Source organism: Clupea harengus, chromosome 11 (genome assembly GCF_900700415.2).
Source record: "Clupea harengus chromosome 11, Ch_v2.0.2, whole genome shotgun sequence".
Classification (NCBI taxonomy): domain Eukaryota; kingdom Metazoa; phylum Chordata; class Actinopteri; order Clupeiformes; family Clupeidae; genus Clupea; species Clupea harengus.
The window spans coordinates 8,477,674-8,495,019 of NC_045162.1; the positions used below are offsets into that span (position 1 = coordinate 8,477,674).

A 17,346-nucleotide genomic window follows, 5' to 3' on the forward strand; every position below is an offset into this window, starting at 1 on the left:
GTGAAGTAACATATTTAATTGCATTTTTTTAAAACAAGATCATCTTTTTCAACACACAGGGAGGGAAGTTAAAAAACGACTTCAGTCTGAGACAGACGAAGACTTATTGTCAGTGTGCACTGTCCACCACAACGACAAAGTGTCTTTGAGATGAATCATTGGACAAATGAGATCATAAATGCAAACAGAAATAACAGCTTTGCAGTGAAAATGCTTTGACTTACTTTCAAGTAAGGTTTCAAGTAAAGTAAATTAAACAAACAAACAACATTTCTGTATGCAGTTTCCCAAACAGTGTGAGATATATGAAAGTATGTCTTGCTGGGACTGAGGGTGATGATAAGGACCTGTATGATAAGAACACCGCCTCACCTCACTGTAAATGATTCCTAAAACTCTGCTGCTCTAAGTCACTCAGCACTGGTTTACCAGTTTATGTATGCTTTCATGTCTATGCAGTACACGTGCAGTGGTTTACCTATGTGTGTGGTCACAAATAACTTGTGAATGAGGTTCTGTTGTGCATATAGAACAATCACGTCAGCGTGATGCTACCTCGCCCTCTTGTGGATGACTGAGGAATAGCAGATTACTGCAAATTAGAAGCTTTTTCAGCGCAGCCAAGTGAGAGACAGACAGAAAGTGATTCTAGATATATTATTATGGGTTTAATGTTGCAGGTCAACAGTGTTTTTTTCTTCTTCAGTTTTCAAGTTTTTATACCCACGGCATATATTATATTAGCAACATTCAAAGAGGAGTGAACATCTTGGTCTTTTTTTTGCTCCTGCTCAAAGGCAGAAAGAGGAGTGACAGGTGACCACTTTATTTACAGTAATTACTCACATGGAATCTGTGGCACAAATTCTAATTCTGTCTAGTGGAGTAACTGATTTGACAACCTCCATTCAAGATGTCCCTAGTAATTCACATGTGATTGACAAAAAACGGAGAGAGCAATGTTTTTTAAAAAACAAAGTTATATATATTTTATTAAAAGAGACACAAAAATATAACTTCATAAGGACAGTTAATTGCTTTACAATGATGGATGCAATGATATAAAAATTGTGCATTTTCATAAAAGGAATGCCATGATTGAAAAACATGCCTCTCTACTGTCTGCTTACCAGACACTTAGAGAAGCCCTCCAGTGCTCTAGAATACTCTTTAAATAGTTGCTATGGCAGCATGGGCAATGACGGGATGTCTGTTGGCAGTGAGTTTGTCAGTGCGGTTTGTGCGGTCGGCGTAGCAACACCTTCACGGGGCCAATGGGAAGCTTCTTGATGAGCTGCCAGGCTTCCAGACGCATGAGGCCTGTCATACTCCGGCCCTCGACCTCAAGTAGCTCATCACCGGGACAAACATCTCCTACAGGTCCACCTGAGAGGGAGAGAGAAAGAGAGAGAGAGAGAAAATCCGGATTGTTGATTCATATCCACAGAATTGGAACCCGGATGCACTTCCTGCTTAGTCTGCATAGGATGCACTTCCTGCACATTCATATTACTTGTGTTCAGGCTGTTTGTATGTCTGTTCGGGCTGTTTGTCTGTTTGTGTGTGTGTGTGTGTGTGTGTGTGTGTGTGTGTGTGTGTGTGTGGTCTCCTCACCTTGGAAAAGCTTTTGGACAGCGAGGGGACGGTCCCCAAGACTGGAGCCCACCCCTCCCTCTAGACTGAAGCCAAGATCAGAGCTTCGCTTCTTCAGTGTCACATGCAGTTGCCGACCTAATCTCTCACACACACACACACACACACACACACAGGAAGATAGCGAAATCATTACACAATTATTACACAATAAATACTGTGACACATATATACTGTGTACACATGTATACTGTGAATGCCTCTCTCAACCTAAACACATATTTAAACCATTTACAACTCAATGACTGACGTTGTAAAAAATAATGCTAACCTCAGAGGTAGGTGATCTGAATAAACAAAAATAAATGAGAAACATCCATCTTTCTGTCAGACTGTCCTCTCACCTGCACTCCTTTGGTTTTATCCTTGCCACTGCACCCACCCACTGGATACTGGCTGGCTATCAGCTTTAGTTCTTCCCCACCTCCTCTAGTTCTTCCCCACCTCCTCTAGTTATTCCCCACCTCCTCTAGTTCTTCCCCACCTCCTCTAGTTCTTCCCCACCTCCTCTAGTTCTTCCCCACCTCCTCTAGTTCTACCCTCACCTGTCTCTCCTTGGGCTGTGCTTGGAGGTTCTTGTCCACGATTGGTCCGTTTCTGACGTGAACCGCTCACTCCGCCTCTCTGCAGCACCACCACAACCATGTCCCGCCCCCTGGCCTTCCGCAGCGTGCGCAGGGCCTCCCAGTGGGCGGAGTTCTGCAGCGTAGTGCCATTGATTGACAGCACAAGGTCACCTCCCTGGATGGAGCCCTCCTGATCTGCCACACCGTGTGAGATCACCTTGTGCACCTGAGAGGAGTGAGAGTGTGTGAAAGACATTTCATCAGGGATCAGAATGCTACCGGTCTTATTCAGCATTGTGGTGAAAAAAAAAAAGGAAAAACAAGCACATACTGTGACTGGCTTGTTTTGGTCAATTCCCCCTGCTACAGTGAAGCCCAGACCAATGCCTACGTCCTTATGCAGGACCACCACCTGGACATCATCATAGTTCTAGAAAACAGAAATATACAGAGGAAAAATGTTAGCTGAAAGTAGCTAATGGTATAGTATAGGAATTTACACCAAACTACTGTGATCAACAAGAAGGGAATCCATGGGATTGTAATACACAGAACTAAGGAATTAATCACAAGGCATTATTGATTGTAAACTGAAAACCAACGTTTAACCACTGGGGTAACTCTTCCTTACAGGTTAGCTTGCCAGGTAAAACTACAAACAACCAGCATTTGTTTGTTCCAGAGGGCAATGGATACAAACTACAGGAATCACTACACTACACTTCTTTACACTACTAAAAGCTTAAATAAGGCTCTATAAATTACTCATAAATGATTTGTGTATGCACCAGCATCAACATGCAGGCTTGACACAGAGGTTAAAGTTGGTCCAATGTCACGGTAAAGAGTCACGGGTCACTGTAGGGTTTTACCTGTAAGGTGTCGTCCCCCAGGCTTCGTACGTCCTGCAGGAGGTTGTCGAGCTCCTCTGTGCCCAAGAGTGTCACACAGGACATGACAGAGATGTCTGAGCTCAGGGAGGCCGAGCGGCCGGAGGGCCAGTCATCAAGCTCCTCTTCACTGTCATCGGGGGGGGAGTAGTCCACTCCTCCAAAACTACACAGCTCTGACAGACTACAGGTTAGGAAGGATGGTATTTTGGTAAGAGAGAAAGAGATAATACAGAACCAGCCAGATGGAGAGATACGGGACATGACCAAGGGAAAACAGAGAAGGAGAGAGAGATAAAATGGAAGTACAAATAATGCCTGAGTATGGGTGAGGTAATTAGAAAGAAGCTTAATTGCAATAATTAACAGAATTGTAATGACCGATGATTTAGTTGCGGAATTACATTTACATTTACAGATACATTTAATAAGCGTCAAGAATCATAATATAGTATTACGTTGTATTGTACAATATAAATCTATGTGTAGATATATTATAATAAAATAGACTCTAACCATTTCCAGTTTTGTCAGTGACTTGTCACCCACCTGACTGAGAAACTTTTCCGATCTGATAGGCTCATGTGACTGGTGACGGTCACAGAAGATTCACCCGAGTCGGAGTCCGAGTCGTCATCTCTCTGTGTGTCATCGTTCTCCTCGTCATCTTCCTCATCAGAGCTCCACCTGGCCACACACACACCGAAGGGCCCAGAGTCCTCTGCTTTATCAAGCAGAGTCAGTCTATCAAGGGGAGGGCAATCAGCGGGACCTGCAGAACCATGATTGAACAGCGGGTCCTGGGTGGATTGGAAGCTGTTAGTGGGGGTGGGTGGTTCAGAGTCGGGACCAGGTGGATGGTGGATGTCGTCTGAGGAGACGTGTGCCTTGGATGGGGTCGGCAAATGCCCATTAAAACTGGGAAACAAGGGGAGCCTGTCGGGAGAGTTGGTGGGTGTCCTATCTGCGTCTCCTTCTGAGACATCTGAAACTTCAGAGACACCACCGAGGATGGCGGGGTCATTTAGTGTGACAAACATGGCTCTCCCGTTGGAGTTGTTATTCCAGTTGTTTTGGTGATGGGAAGAGAGATTGTGCTCTGGTTTACTGTTGCTTTTAACACTGTCCTGGATTGCAACTGTGTTTATGACAGCATGGACAGAAGTTGTAGGGAAATCTGGCTCATCCATGTCTTTCCTCTTCTTATAAACATGTGATTTGGGGTCTGTTACTTGTGAGGATGGTTTTGTGGTTTCGACCTTTAGACCCATTTCAGACTTCTCAAAGTGATCTTGCCTCAGTGCAACCTCATCCACAGAGACTGATCTTATTGGCCAAGCTTTGTCCTGTGGGTTCCCCCTCAAACTCCTAGAATTCCCCTCTTGTGTTCTCCCTCCCAAGGCATGAGAAGATTCACTTTTCTTCAATCCTCCCCTGTCCATTGGATGATCCGGAACCGAAAAAGCTCTTCTGGACTTCAGGAACTGGGCAGTTTGGCTTTGCTGGGCCAATGCCTCAAATTTATGGATAGTTTTCCGTACCGAGTCCAAAGAAGGGGTACTAAATTTACCCTTTACGGTTTCCTGCCTTCTGATCGGGCCCTTCGCTGCACTGACGCCAGTGTCAAATACATCCTCATCTTCTGTTCCACTCTTTGACCCTTTCACTGGGGAGGCCTGGGCTTTCATCGGCGTGATGAAACCTTTATCTGAGGAATGCTGCTTCTCTGGAATCTTCCCGAGCTTTGACTCAGGTGTTTTATTAGCCATAGCCAGTGGCTCGTGAGAATCTTTTGTCCTGCTGAGTTTGTCTGTGGCATCAGATTTCACAATGTTGCATTGGCTCTCATGTCCTCTGTTACCAGTCACACTCTCTTTGGCTTTCCCACCAGTGACGTCTTTATCCATAGTCACTCTCAACTCTTCTTTTTTTAAACTCCTTTCCTTGACAACACCGGCACCTTTCAGACTTGACAAGACTATCTCCTTACTAACCACTTGCAATGGTGTCTCTGTTTCTCTCAGATGTTTTAGCTGGGCGGTGGCAGAGAGCCCGCTCCTGCCTCTCTCTAAAGACTTGGTCCTCTCGACTGATCCTGCCCTATATCGGGAGGATACTGGTGTCACGGTGGTGCTCAGACTGGGTAAGGTGTCCCTCCTAGAGATTTGTGAGGGGCGTGGAGTATCATTCAATGAATTGTTGTCACCACAATTAAATCTCCTGGGGAAGGTTCCTGCCCGCTGCACATTACAAGACATCGGTTGCCATTGGCCATGAGGTGTACAGGGTGGGCAGCCAATATCTGCGTTCAACTTTCTTTGGCTGAAATCTGAAGGCAAGCCATCAAGCCAGTCACCAACTGGAGCAGAATGGCGCTTGGCTTTTGTATCATCACATCCACCTATTCTATAAAGCTTCTCAATTCGATTCGAGATGGTTTGGTTTCCAGTGACTTCATTGGGTTTTGATCCAGTAACTCCGAGATCTCTCAGCCATGACCCAATCTTCTGTTTGTCTCCATCCAGGCCTGACTCCTCCTGACAGGGCTGCCTCCATGGGTTACCCCCCTCCACAGGTGACCTCTGGGTATCTTGATGTCTAAGTCTTAATGGCAAAGACCGATCCCCTCCTGCCCGATCCAGAGTACGGATCACTCGGTTCAACCTCAGTGATGAGGTCGCCGTTTCTTCCTCTTTCAATGAGGATATAGGCTTTTCATTCCCTTTCACGGCATTGTATGCCTGTATTCGTGAGGATATACGGCTAACTCCGTCACAGTCCTTGTATAATCCTCTCCTATCAAGGTTACTGACCTCTTTCCTCTCCAAACTCTCTGCACGTCTGGCTGAGGCTCCAATTGTGGTGAAGTGTTGTGTCCCCGTTGTGCTTCTGCCCTCGACTCCACCCCTCCAGTCCAGGCTCTTGCTTCTGCTTTGCATGTTAACTGTTCTCCACTCATTCCTTCCTCTTGCACTTCCTATTTGGCTGCTGGCCTTTCCTGGATCATCTGCATCAGCACTGCACCTGGGTGTCACATCACTAGCAGTGCCGCCACCCCGGGTCCCCCAGTCAGTGGCCACCTTGGTGTCAGGTGTAAATTTGACACAACTCAGAGCTCTGCCTCTTTCCTTTGAGTCCATGTCCGTGTGAGCCTCTCTGGGAGTGCTCTGCTGGTGGCTGGTGGAGCTTCCTTTGGCCATTTGGCCGACCTCCTCTGCTTCTGCCCCACCAGCCTCTTTGAAGACGCCTTGCAGGCTCCTCAGATTGATCCTCACCCCCAGGTTTGGTACACTGTTGGCAGAGCGCACAGTGAAGCGTGCTGCGGCTGAACCCTGCGCAGGGCGGCTTGCAGACCGAGGCACTGCGCTGTCAGATGGTGACTCATCTGTGTGAGCACCGCTCCGTGAGCTGGATGACTGAGGTAGTGTGTTCAAATCTACAACCGCTGATCTCATTGGCACACTCATGCTAAGAGGAGAGTCCTTCAGTAAATTCGGAGACTTGGATGGCTGATTGTGGCGGAATTATAATATAAACATTCAGACAAAAGCGATTAGTCCCTGGAATTGGAACATTGTTGTCTTGGTAACCCCCCCTTTCTCGAAAAGTCCAGTGGCTTTGCTATATAGTTGGTTCTCCATTTCATATAGCCCTCCATTAGGTTTGGTCAGCTCATGGAAGGATTTAGCCAGTGTGGTTTCAAAAAGAGTTTCAAAAATGTAAGAAAAAACATACCATTCAGTGTCAAACAAAAACAAAGTCTTAACATAATTATATGAGAACAGTCCAAGAAGAAAAATAGAAACAACTTGAAGTTATGCAGTTACTCCAGAGAATGTGGACGGGCCATGTGTGTTGCAATCCACAGGTGTTTTACGATGACAAGAAGGCTTGGACACAGGTGAGTTCTGTCAGCATGTTGACATTTGTAGAGGAAAAAGTGTTGTGATGGTCTGGTAGAAACCAAGGCACACTCAGAAAATATGCTGTCCCTGTCATCATTTCCTTTTGAGTCCAAACATCCACTGATGCTGAGACGGAGAGGCACATATGTGTTTACATCCGTTTGGTCCTTGAGGTTTGACAGTCCATTTACACTTCAGTGTGCATGGTGCGTTTGTTTTCTTTTTTGTTTTCTCGCTTGTCTCCAGCCCCGCCGATGTGCTCCTTTTCTTCCCCCACAAGTCTCTGGGCTCAGTTTCAATGGGTTGCGGTGGTCATCTTTGCAGTCTGTTGTCGTTCATGGTGCCGTTTTTTCCCCCCCCATCAGCTTTTGTTTTCTTGAAATGCCTGCGAGCAGGAAGAAAGACAAGGATAGAGTTTATTTTCCTTAAATTGTCCCTCCTTCGAATCCTGATCTAATTCCCTGGAATGCTTTGGTAATCGTATCCAGGTCAGGACACAGGCAACCACTGCTGGGGAAGGCCAAACTTAATTATGGTGCATTTAAAGAGCGGGATATTTTAAAGGGCAAAGCAGTCTGATTATAGTCATCTGAGAGGATGATGGAGAAAAGAAGAGGAAAAACGAATGAGAGAGAGAGAGAGAAAGAGGGGAAGAAGTGGAAATGAGAGTGTGTGAGAGTGAATGGTAAAACTCAGAGAAAAGTGTATTAAGTCAAAGTGTCATATTTGTTGTGGTAATGAGGGTTTTGCAGCAGGAATCAGTTACTGTTTTTTTTCAGTCCTTTCAGGATTTTGCAAACTTTTGTTATCACAAGTCACATGCAGATTCAAGGATTTCCCACAACTGCAATTGCTGGTTGCAGTTCTCTTATTGCCGCACTATTTTCACCAAAACGTGCGTATTTGTGGAATTTGTGCATTATTTGCGATTTATTTTATCTAACTAAAACCATCACAATTTTAACCACAAAATTCCATTACCTTTGGCCAAAACAATTACAACAAACCCTCACAAGATCCTGGAGAGACCCATGTTCTTCAAATGAATTTGTCAGTTGTATGTTCCTGATCAAATAGCATAAGCTTTATCAATGCATTTCATAAATATATCACAGATTGACCAAATGTAAGCTAATTCAGTTCATAAGTATTTGTGTTTGATTACTAATAGTTTTTCATCTGGTTGACAAGATTTCCAGTGTTTCATCTAATTAGCTCCTACATCAATCACACTGAATGGAGTTGCATGTAACTTGTCATTTTTAACCCTCGAGCCTTCATAACGCTTCACATTACAGCACAATGCTCTCATTGTGGTCAGAAACACTTGCTGAGAGTTTTATGACATGAAGGTATGTCTCTCTCTCTCTGTTTCTGTCTTGTCTGTCTGTTTACACATGCTTTTGGTACTCTGTCATACATACACACACACACACACACACACACACACACACACACACACACACACAAAACCTGATTAGCAAACCGATAACAGGAAAAACAGCAATCCTGACAGGGGCACAATTGGTTACACTGTCAAAGTCATAGCACACAGAGACACAAACACACTGTCAAACACACAAACAAAGCAGCCAAATAACCAAAATATCACATGTGGGACAAGGACATACACATTTCCTTGCCCAATGGTGCCAACACAATCAGACTCTCCGTACACTCAAAACCCTCTTACACAGAAGAACTCAAAGCAGGGCCAAAGGAGGCGTTAAAACACAGTTTGACCGCGATCTGATTAGAAGTGGCTGCGGTAGACACCGTGGCACAGATTTACATACACTGTAGAAGCTGGATTGGAGGGCTACTGAACCACACCTGAATGAGAACAATCAACAGCCTGATAACACTAGAACCTTAACGCCAAACTTCAGCTGTTTCTGACCCGCCTTAAATACAAACTCAATGATCAAACACAGGCATCAGGTCAGTCACCACACATACATCTGCGGTAGTTTGTAACCCTGTAACACGAGGGGCCAAATGCAGGGATCTTGAGTTCTGACCTGAGAATTTTGTTTCTGTGTTTTTGTTTCTGTGTTCTATAGGTTGAAGCAGCAGCTGAGGGGATGGAGTGGGTAAGGAGGGAGGGGAGAGCTAATTAAACAAGACAGGTAAACAGAACATGCATGTGGGGAAAGAGGAGAGAGAAAGAAAGAGTTAGAGAGAGACAGAAAGAGAAAAAAAAGAAAGAAAGAAAGAAAGAAAGAAAGAGAGAGATAAAGATTTAACATAAACCTATATCTTTCTTAAATCAGCCTTGTGAAATGAACACAGCTTACTGGAAGCATACAGATGTACAGATGTACCTATAGAAAACACAAGACGTGGAGCACAGATGAGAGGGTGACAGAGATAGAGCAGAGATAAAGACATAAAGCATGAGCCTGTGTGACCCTACCTCTGCTGCTTCAGCTGAATGGAAGAATCGTGTCGGCTTACAGAAGCACCTGTTCGCCTGGCTCCAACGATCACACTCACACATGGTCCCTTACTGCTTCCGTAAGGGCTGAGAAGCTCTCTCTCTCACCTGTAGGCAAACTAGACTGCGACCTGGCTTACTGCACAACACCTGTTGGATTTGTGAGTAAAGAGGATCTCTTCATCCAATCTCTCTCTTACTCTCTCTCTCTCTCTCTCTCTCTCTCTCTCTCTCTCTCTCTCTCTCTCTCTCTCTCTCTCTCTGTCTTTCTCTTTCTCTCTTAGCACTCTGTCATTTTTGCCTGATGAATCTATAGTTCTTCAGACTTGTCTGACTGGTTTGCCACCTTTCCTGCCCCCTTCCTATTGTTGCTCCTTCTGTTCTTTTCTGCCTCCTCCTCCTCCTCCTCCTCTTTCTTCCTCCTCCCACTCCTTTCTTTCTCATTCTCTCTCTCATTCTCTCTCTCTCTCTTTCTGTCACACTCAGACAGGACAGCATTCCTAGTGTTGATGGCGTTGACATGGCATGGATGGTGTAAGGTGACAAAGAACTCTCTGTGTTCAAACAGACATACATACTGTACAAGCACCTGGGGCACGTTTCATTGGTGTGTAGTGTGAGTCATACCCAGGCCAAAAGCATGAAGCATTGCCGGACGCACAAAAGAGGCACACATACACCATGTGTCATTCATTCTGGCATCTGACATGAACATGGAGGCTGTAGGTGCACAGCCGTGGCTAATGCAATTATGCTAATGCATGTGAACATGGGAATGGGCACACGAGAACACACACATGCATGCGTGTAGGAACAGAGACAGGCACACGGTGTGTGTTCACGGATTGCTCAGGCATTCACACACACACACACACACACACACACATACACACACAACTCCACCCCCCCCCATCCAACACACACACACATATATATATACATATATATATATATATATATATATATATATATATATATATATATAACCCCACCACCCCTATCCAACACACACACACACACACACACACACAAAGACAAATGCATAAACACATGCATTGCACACACAGAGGCCTACAGAGACTAATACCCATGGGCCTCTGCACCTATTGTTGCTATGACATCGTTACAGCCTATAAGGCCTCCGAGAAGAATGACAGAGAGACAGTATGAGAAAGAGAGGGAGGGAGGAGATGGGGAGGGGGGTGATAGTGGTTAAAAAATGGGAGGGGCACAGAGGTTCCACATCCTTTTAGTCTGTCGAAAACGACTCAAACAAACTAGTTATCTATTGTTACCAATTACCTACCTGACTTCCACCTGTAAAACCTCTCATCTAGGTTAGGTTACAGTGCTTAAGCTTGCCACAAGGCAAGAAGAAGCATACCCACAGTGCTCACGCTTCTCTACCAACACAGAAAGAGAGCTTTCCAAGGTAATAGGCCGATCAATTATAAAACTCTGACAAATGCGGTCTTTGAATTGACAAAAACAAAACAAAATACTATACTGTCTGGGGGACTGGTTGGTGCCTTGCATACACTCTGTCTGCTGGTGAGCCAGAGTCTGTGAGTGAACAGACGAATGTGTGGCATTCGTGGTTAAATGCTTCAAGTGCTCTGAAGAGTTTGTTTGAACGGAACTGCATGGCATTTTGAAATGTGATTTCTGCAGCCCCATGAATGGAAACTTTTTGTGAAACCACTTGGTCAACTCCCTGTGACCTCAACCGTCCCCTTTTCAACTGACTGTACTGTCATAAAGTACAGTCACGTACACCTGTCGACACGATCACTGAAACTAACAAACGGTTCAATAAATGAATACATCTGAGATACTGAGTAGGGGCATTCATATACCGTTAGACTACTGTGAATCAACTGCAGCGTGATGGTACCATGGATCATCCCTGGCTAAGGCAAGTTATTTGAAGAACATGTTAATGTCATCAATTGCTATTCTAAGAGAACAGTGACTGTATACTTCAGTCAGACTAAAAATGGAGGGGAAAGCTTCTGGAGGCCACACTCTACTCTGCCTTCTGGCAAAAACAACCATGGCACTTTCTACTGAATGACAAATCAGTACAGACTCCAGCCAATGTCATTACAGTATTTTTATTTAAACCACTGATTCGCCCAAGCATAGGAGAACTGGCATTTGAAGTTAAAAGATACATCCCTTTGAATGGAGAGGTGGGATCACTAACTGATTATCAATTAATTATATGCATCATTTATATTGTTTGCTTGCTGAATCCACTTATCTCTCAGGAAGAATGCTGTCTAACCAAGTCTATTCTGAAACGAAAAAAATAGAATCGTTGGAAGTCGTTTACCTGTTTGCATCGAATGTCTTCTGTGCTTTCTCCCTCGGTTTCTCAGCTCAAAGGAAGACGTTTAACAGAAGAAGAGAGCAACAGTCTCAGAAACTTCACCACATCCTGTATGAGTTTTTGCACCAAGCTGGCGCCCGCAGAGTGTCAGATACAAGGAACAGTAGAACCAATCACAACAGAGAGGAAATGCAAGGGCACGACACCCTCATGGCAAGGACAGAGAGAAGCAGACTGCAGAGAGTGAGAGAGAGGGGAAAAAAACAGACTGAAAAGGAGAAGGAGACAGAGAAGGAGCTTTAATATGCACTTCATGTGGGAAGGCCAACAACACAGCCATTTAGAGCAGTTTGACAGATACAGATCACCGAGCACAAAGGCGATCCTTATTCTCATCAGCATCAACATGCTAACTGTCACAGGCTATATTCGCCTCCCCCCGTCAGACACACTAATCTGTGATGGGACATGTGACAAATGCACAACACACTGAGTACATAGTACATAGACACACACACACACACACACACACACACACACACACACACACACACACACACACACAGACACAGACACAGACACACACACACACGGCATGGGTTAAAAATGATGCAAGAGGGTGTACTGAGTAAGAGAGGTTTGGTTAATGAAACCCTGGGCCTTGGGATTACATTTAATTGATTGTTGAGTCACCTGCAGAACCCAAAAGCACTCTATGACAAACAAAGTGGTTTTGTCTGATTGCATCATGTAACCACTTCTGCACTTCTGCCATCTGATGCAATCTAGTGGAAAGGAAACTGATTTGTGGCTTTAAAACAAAACACAGCAAAAAAAAACAAGATAGAAAGAGGGGTAGATTTGAAACACAAATAACATTGGGTAACATTCTTTACTCTAGAAAAGCAATTACTTAACCTGCAGAAGAGATATTTTTCTCCCTTGAGTTGACTGATTATGACTTTAAAAAATGTTTCTTAATCGATCTATCCCATATTGAACACTTGGAATCACATAACCACAAATAAAGGCCACAACTAAAGAGTTGTAGATGTCTTCTCCAGTCCAGATATTCACACATAGATCACCTTACATGACACGTTTTTTTTAATCTTATTTATTTATATATTACCACCATACATTTATACATACTCTGCACTTTTCTGCTTTTTTTGCACTTCTGATTAGATGCTAAACTGCAATTCGTTGTCTCAGTACTTGTACTCTATGCAATGACAATAAAGTGGAATCTAATCTAATCTTTAAAAAACCAAACATTTGCAGCCGAAGACAACTCAAACGCAGCTGAGCGAGACGGGGTACACCACTGGGAAATGCAAATCAAGATCAGTGCAGAGCTTCTTCCATGACAGTAGATGGCGATATTTCACAATTAAATATCCCAATACCTTACTTGCAAGCGTCCCCGGCGAAGAAGTCAGGTGATCAGGGACAGGAAAACATTCAAAACAGGAAATGTGAAATGTATGGACAGTATTTCAAAATAAACAAATAATGGTCCAACTTGGATTACGCTTTATTTTTCATACGAGTTGCTGAAGAAGACATAACTTTAAGAGTTGTAATCGACGCATTTCATCATGTCTTCTTCGGACTCGCCTCTCTCAGGAGTCAACGTAGTGCTTGTGATGGCCTACGGTAGTCTGGTAAGGGCTGTTCAAAATACAGATGATTTGTTTTATTGTTATTGCTAAGTATTTTTGTATTAACATGACGTTCCTATCAAACTAATTTGACATTTAGCGTGACATTATAGTCAAGTGCCTGTAAAAGTGCAAAGGAAGAGAGGTTTCAGCTAATGTTAAAAGGCTTAAACCAGACTTATACATTTCCTTAGCTGAACAAACTGGTTTCACAACAGGTGAAAAGTGTGGCACTAATAGGCTATTGACGGTCATTTGAATTGTGATTGGATTTGAATTGAGACATTATATATCCATCAATCCTGACTTTCCCTTTGTTTTAGGTGTTTGTGTTGCTGTTCATTTTCGTGAAAAGACAGATTATGCGGTTTGCGATGAAGTCTCGCCGAGGACCACACGTACCATTGGGTCACAACGCTCCAAAGGTAGCCTACAAGTTAAAGCCTTTACCTCATGCTTAATGGCTAGTGACATTTAAAACTTGATAAACTAACAGCGATTTCTCGGTGGGTAACTAAGCGGTTTGAACTCACCTTTACTCCAACTGTTCTCTGAGTAGGGCTAAAGCCTTTTTTGATCTAAATTCAGGACTTGAGGGAGGAGATAGACTCACGTCTGTCCAAGGTGAACAACATCCGCTACGAGCCGCGCCTCCTGGCAGTAGAAGATGACCGCCTCACATATCGGGGTCAGAATGGTAATGGTAATGGTTTATAATACAAATCTACTAAGTTGAAACAAAGGCTATTTGGGGCATTCGTTTATGCTTGGCCCTCCGTAATTGAATTTCCTTAGAGTCCAAATGTGAATTATAATCTCAAATGCTTAAATTATCTGATCTAGGCCATTTATGGTTTATTAATACTAGTGACAAGACACAGTGCACTTCCATACACTCCAGGAAAAGCTGAGAAAGTCACCAAAACACATACCATTTGATTTTTCAGGATGCTATAACTACCTCTATCGAATGAAAGCATTAGACGCCATCAGAGACACAGGTGAGAGACTCGAGAGCAATATTTCTTACTTCACACATGTTGTTCTATAATCTTGTGCGAGTCACAATGCACTGATTGTTTTTCCCTTCCCATTAATGCACCTGTGTGTGTGTGTGTGTGTGTGTGTGTGTGTGTGTGTGTGTGTGTGTGTGTGTGTGTGTGTGTGGTCTCACCTGTTTGTGTTCAGATTTGCCTTTCCATGAGCTGGGTCACAGTTCCAGCGCTTTGACGGGCCAGCGGTACCGGAACTGGCTGATGGAACTGAGAAACTCCCACTCTCTGTTTAAGACCCCTCGCAGCGGCCTCATCGACAGACTGGTGGAGGGCTACGACAGCGCCAGACACGGAACAGGGGTTAGATCAATATGTTTGTTGATTACTTGTTGGACTTTGAGTATGGGTATTTATTCCTTAGCAGCTTGTCCTGTGTTTGGCAACCCATTGGGCTTACTCTAAAATTTAGGGGGAAGCTGTAGATGCTAATCAATATGTCAAGATCAATATTTGTTGATTACTTGTTGAACTTTGAGTATTGGTATTTATTCCTTAGCAGCTTGTCCTGTGTTCGGCAGCCCGTTGGGCTTACTCTAAATATAGGGGGAAGCTGTAGATTGTTAATCCATCTATTCCAGAATCCATTTGAAATAGTGTGTGTGACTGGTGTGGTTTTGCACAGGCCTTTGGAGAAGCTGAATTTCTGAAGTATCAGGATGCTTTGAATGAACTGGCCACTGTGTGAGTACCACAGGATTCCACTCACCTCCAGACTCTTAGCTCTTCTCCCTTTGCATCTGTCTCTCTCTCTCTCTCTCTCTCACACTCTCTCTTACTTGGTCTCTCTGTTTTTCTCTCTTTCTCCATCTCTATCTCTGACTGTCCATTTCTGTTACTCTGTCTTCACAATCTCTCACTTTTACAATTCTCATCCACCTGCTCTGATATCAATCCTGAATTTATCATTAAAACTCAAATGGATGTTTGAAATCCAGAAAGTGCTCTCTACTACAATCTCCCTCAGTCAGTTGAAAACATTTACAAACACACATATTTTTCCACTTTTTTACGTATCAGTTCTTCCTATGTAGATCCTTATATCAGCACCATCCTAACGTCATGTCTTCTGTCTCCCTCTCCAGTGTAAAGACCCACTCCAGCTCGGCCAGTCTTAACCAGCAGCACCAGTCTGCTGCCAAGGATCTGACCAGCTCCCCCAGCCAGTCCTCCGCCTCCACCATCCAGGTCACCTACCTACCCTCCTCGGGCCAGCGCAGCAAGAGGCCCAAACACTTCCTGGAGCTCAAGAACTTCAAGGACAACTACAACACACTGGAAAGCACTCTTTAAAACTCATCAGAGAGAGAGAGAGAGAGTGAAAGGTGTAAGGAGAGAACTTGGGAAGCCAACTGGGGAATCACTGGAATGAATGAATGACGAGAGCTTTTACACTTTATAGATTGGGAAGGACTGTTAGTGCAAGACCATACACATGGTTGCCGAAGCAGCCACAGGCAGTTACAGTGTGTATCGGAGTGTTGTGGCATCTGCTTCCAAGGAAAGACGCGCGAGAGAAATGTTTCTATCCGTTTTTAGCTGTTTAGCCGTGAAACATTCCCTGAAACGAGACGTACAGATCCTGACTGCCATGGTGAAAGACGTCTCTTTCAATCGCACTGCAGAATCGCTAAGCGAGATCAAAACTATGTCCCACCATCCCGTGTCCTTCCAAAACCATGTCATATCTAGAGATTTTAGGAAGCTGTTAAATTCTGTTAGGCTTCATGGCTTTCTCCTACCCATATTGGATCAGCTAGGGGAGAATGGATAACTTCAGGCCAGCCCTGCGTGGCCTGCTCATTCATAGATATATGTTGGTATTGTTTCAAATGGGCTTAGTAAGTTTACTACAAGTTATGGTGAAGCCTGCCTCCATTCACTGAGGCTATAATTTGGGTCTGTCAGCGTTTTCATGTCCATGCTTCTAATGGCCAGGGCTCTGATCGGCATTGGAGTTATATTCAGAAAATACACACACTGTTACTGAAATACCATTACAGGTGTAGCCCAACCTATTTTACAGAGCTGAGACCATGCCTTGTGGGAAATGTACACTACCTGTGTTTGTGCCATCCCCTGATATGAAGACTCCAGTTCCCATGAGCCTCTGCGGTCTGCAGCAGCACTCACCATAGAAGTGATTTAAAAGCATCTTAATAACTTAATTTCTGAACAGCTAAACTGTGCATTACTCTACTGTGATTATAAGTGCACTTTTATTCCATTTACTGTATTTCTGCTTGTTAATTTATAGGTGAATGTTTAACATTTTAAGGAAATTATGTGTGTGTGTGTGTGTGTGTGTACATGTATGTGTGCGTGTGCGTTTCTTTCAATACGCACAGTAGTATGTTACACTTGTAAATTCATGAATTATTGTGTACATGTGATCAACTTGCAGTGCACTGTAGTCTGTACCTGAATGTAATGATGTCACTGTCTCATGAGTTTGTGAGCCCTTGAGACCGGACCATAAAATTCTCAGCATCAAGCTAAATCTGCCTCTTGGTCTCACACTAGTCACTATTTCATGCACACACTTAAACGCGGGCCTAAATCTAAATACAACCTGTCTCTCTCAGTAATCTCTTGTCCACTCCTGTTTTGGGCCTGTGGTTTCATGACAAGGGCTTCTATGATAAAATAATGATGTACTCTTGACTGTTGCCCAATACTGCCAAATAGACACACATAGTCAGTTTCATTAATTGGCCACTAGATGGCGCTTTGTCTCTTGGCTAATAATAGGAACTCGCCATCACTAAATCTTGCCAGACTACAGAAAAACTACTCACTCGCCAGATACAGGAACAGTACACTTATCCCTGAACTGCTGCTTAGAAT

General features: G+C 43.9%; 2 protein-coding genes across 4 annotated transcripts; one reads left to right on the forward strand and one right to left on the reverse strand.

Annotated features, from left to right (window-relative positions):
* Nucleotides 1–1,005: 1,005 nt before the first annotated feature.
* Nucleotides 1,006–14,090, reverse strand: si:dkey-92i15.4. Of its 2 annotated transcripts, none has more exons than XM_042709051.1 (7): nucleotides 13,981–14,090; nucleotides 3,659–7,399; nucleotides 3,092–3,293; nucleotides 2,551–2,649; nucleotides 2,199–2,445; nucleotides 1,615–1,731; nucleotides 1,006–1,386 (listed from the first exon to the last, which is right to left on the reverse strand). In XM_042709051.1, exons 2-7 carry the CDS (start codon nucleotides 6,574–6,576, stop codon nucleotides 1,229–1,231), a joined length of 3,741 nt encoding a protein of 1,246 aa, XP_042564985.1. In that variant the 5' UTR covers nucleotides 6,577–7,399; nucleotides 13,981–14,090; the 3' UTR covers nucleotides 1,006–1,228. The 2 variants fall into 2 exon arrangements, with proteins under 2 accessions (XP_042564985.1, XP_012673425.2); XM_012817971.3 differs by lacking the exon at nucleotides 13,981–14,090 and adding an exon at nucleotides 11,787–12,271.
* c11h1orf43 (chromosome 11 C1orf43 homolog) lies at nucleotides 12,984–16,999 on the forward strand. Of its 2 annotated transcripts, none has more exons than XM_012818024.3 (7): nucleotides 12,984–13,450; nucleotides 13,771–13,872; nucleotides 14,036–14,150; nucleotides 14,395–14,448; nucleotides 14,636–14,802; nucleotides 15,125–15,183; nucleotides 15,585–16,999. In XM_012818024.3, exons 1-7 carry the CDS (start codon nucleotides 13,385–13,387, stop codon nucleotides 15,790–15,792), a joined length of 771 nt encoding a protein of 256 aa, XP_012673478.1. In that variant the 5' UTR covers nucleotides 12,984–13,384; the 3' UTR covers nucleotides 15,793–16,999. The 2 variants fall into 2 exon arrangements, with proteins under 2 accessions (XP_012673478.1, XP_012673479.1); XM_012818025.3 differs by having other exon boundaries at nucleotides 12,987–13,450; nucleotides 14,036–14,144.
* Nucleotides 17,000–17,346: the final 347 nt, after the last annotated feature.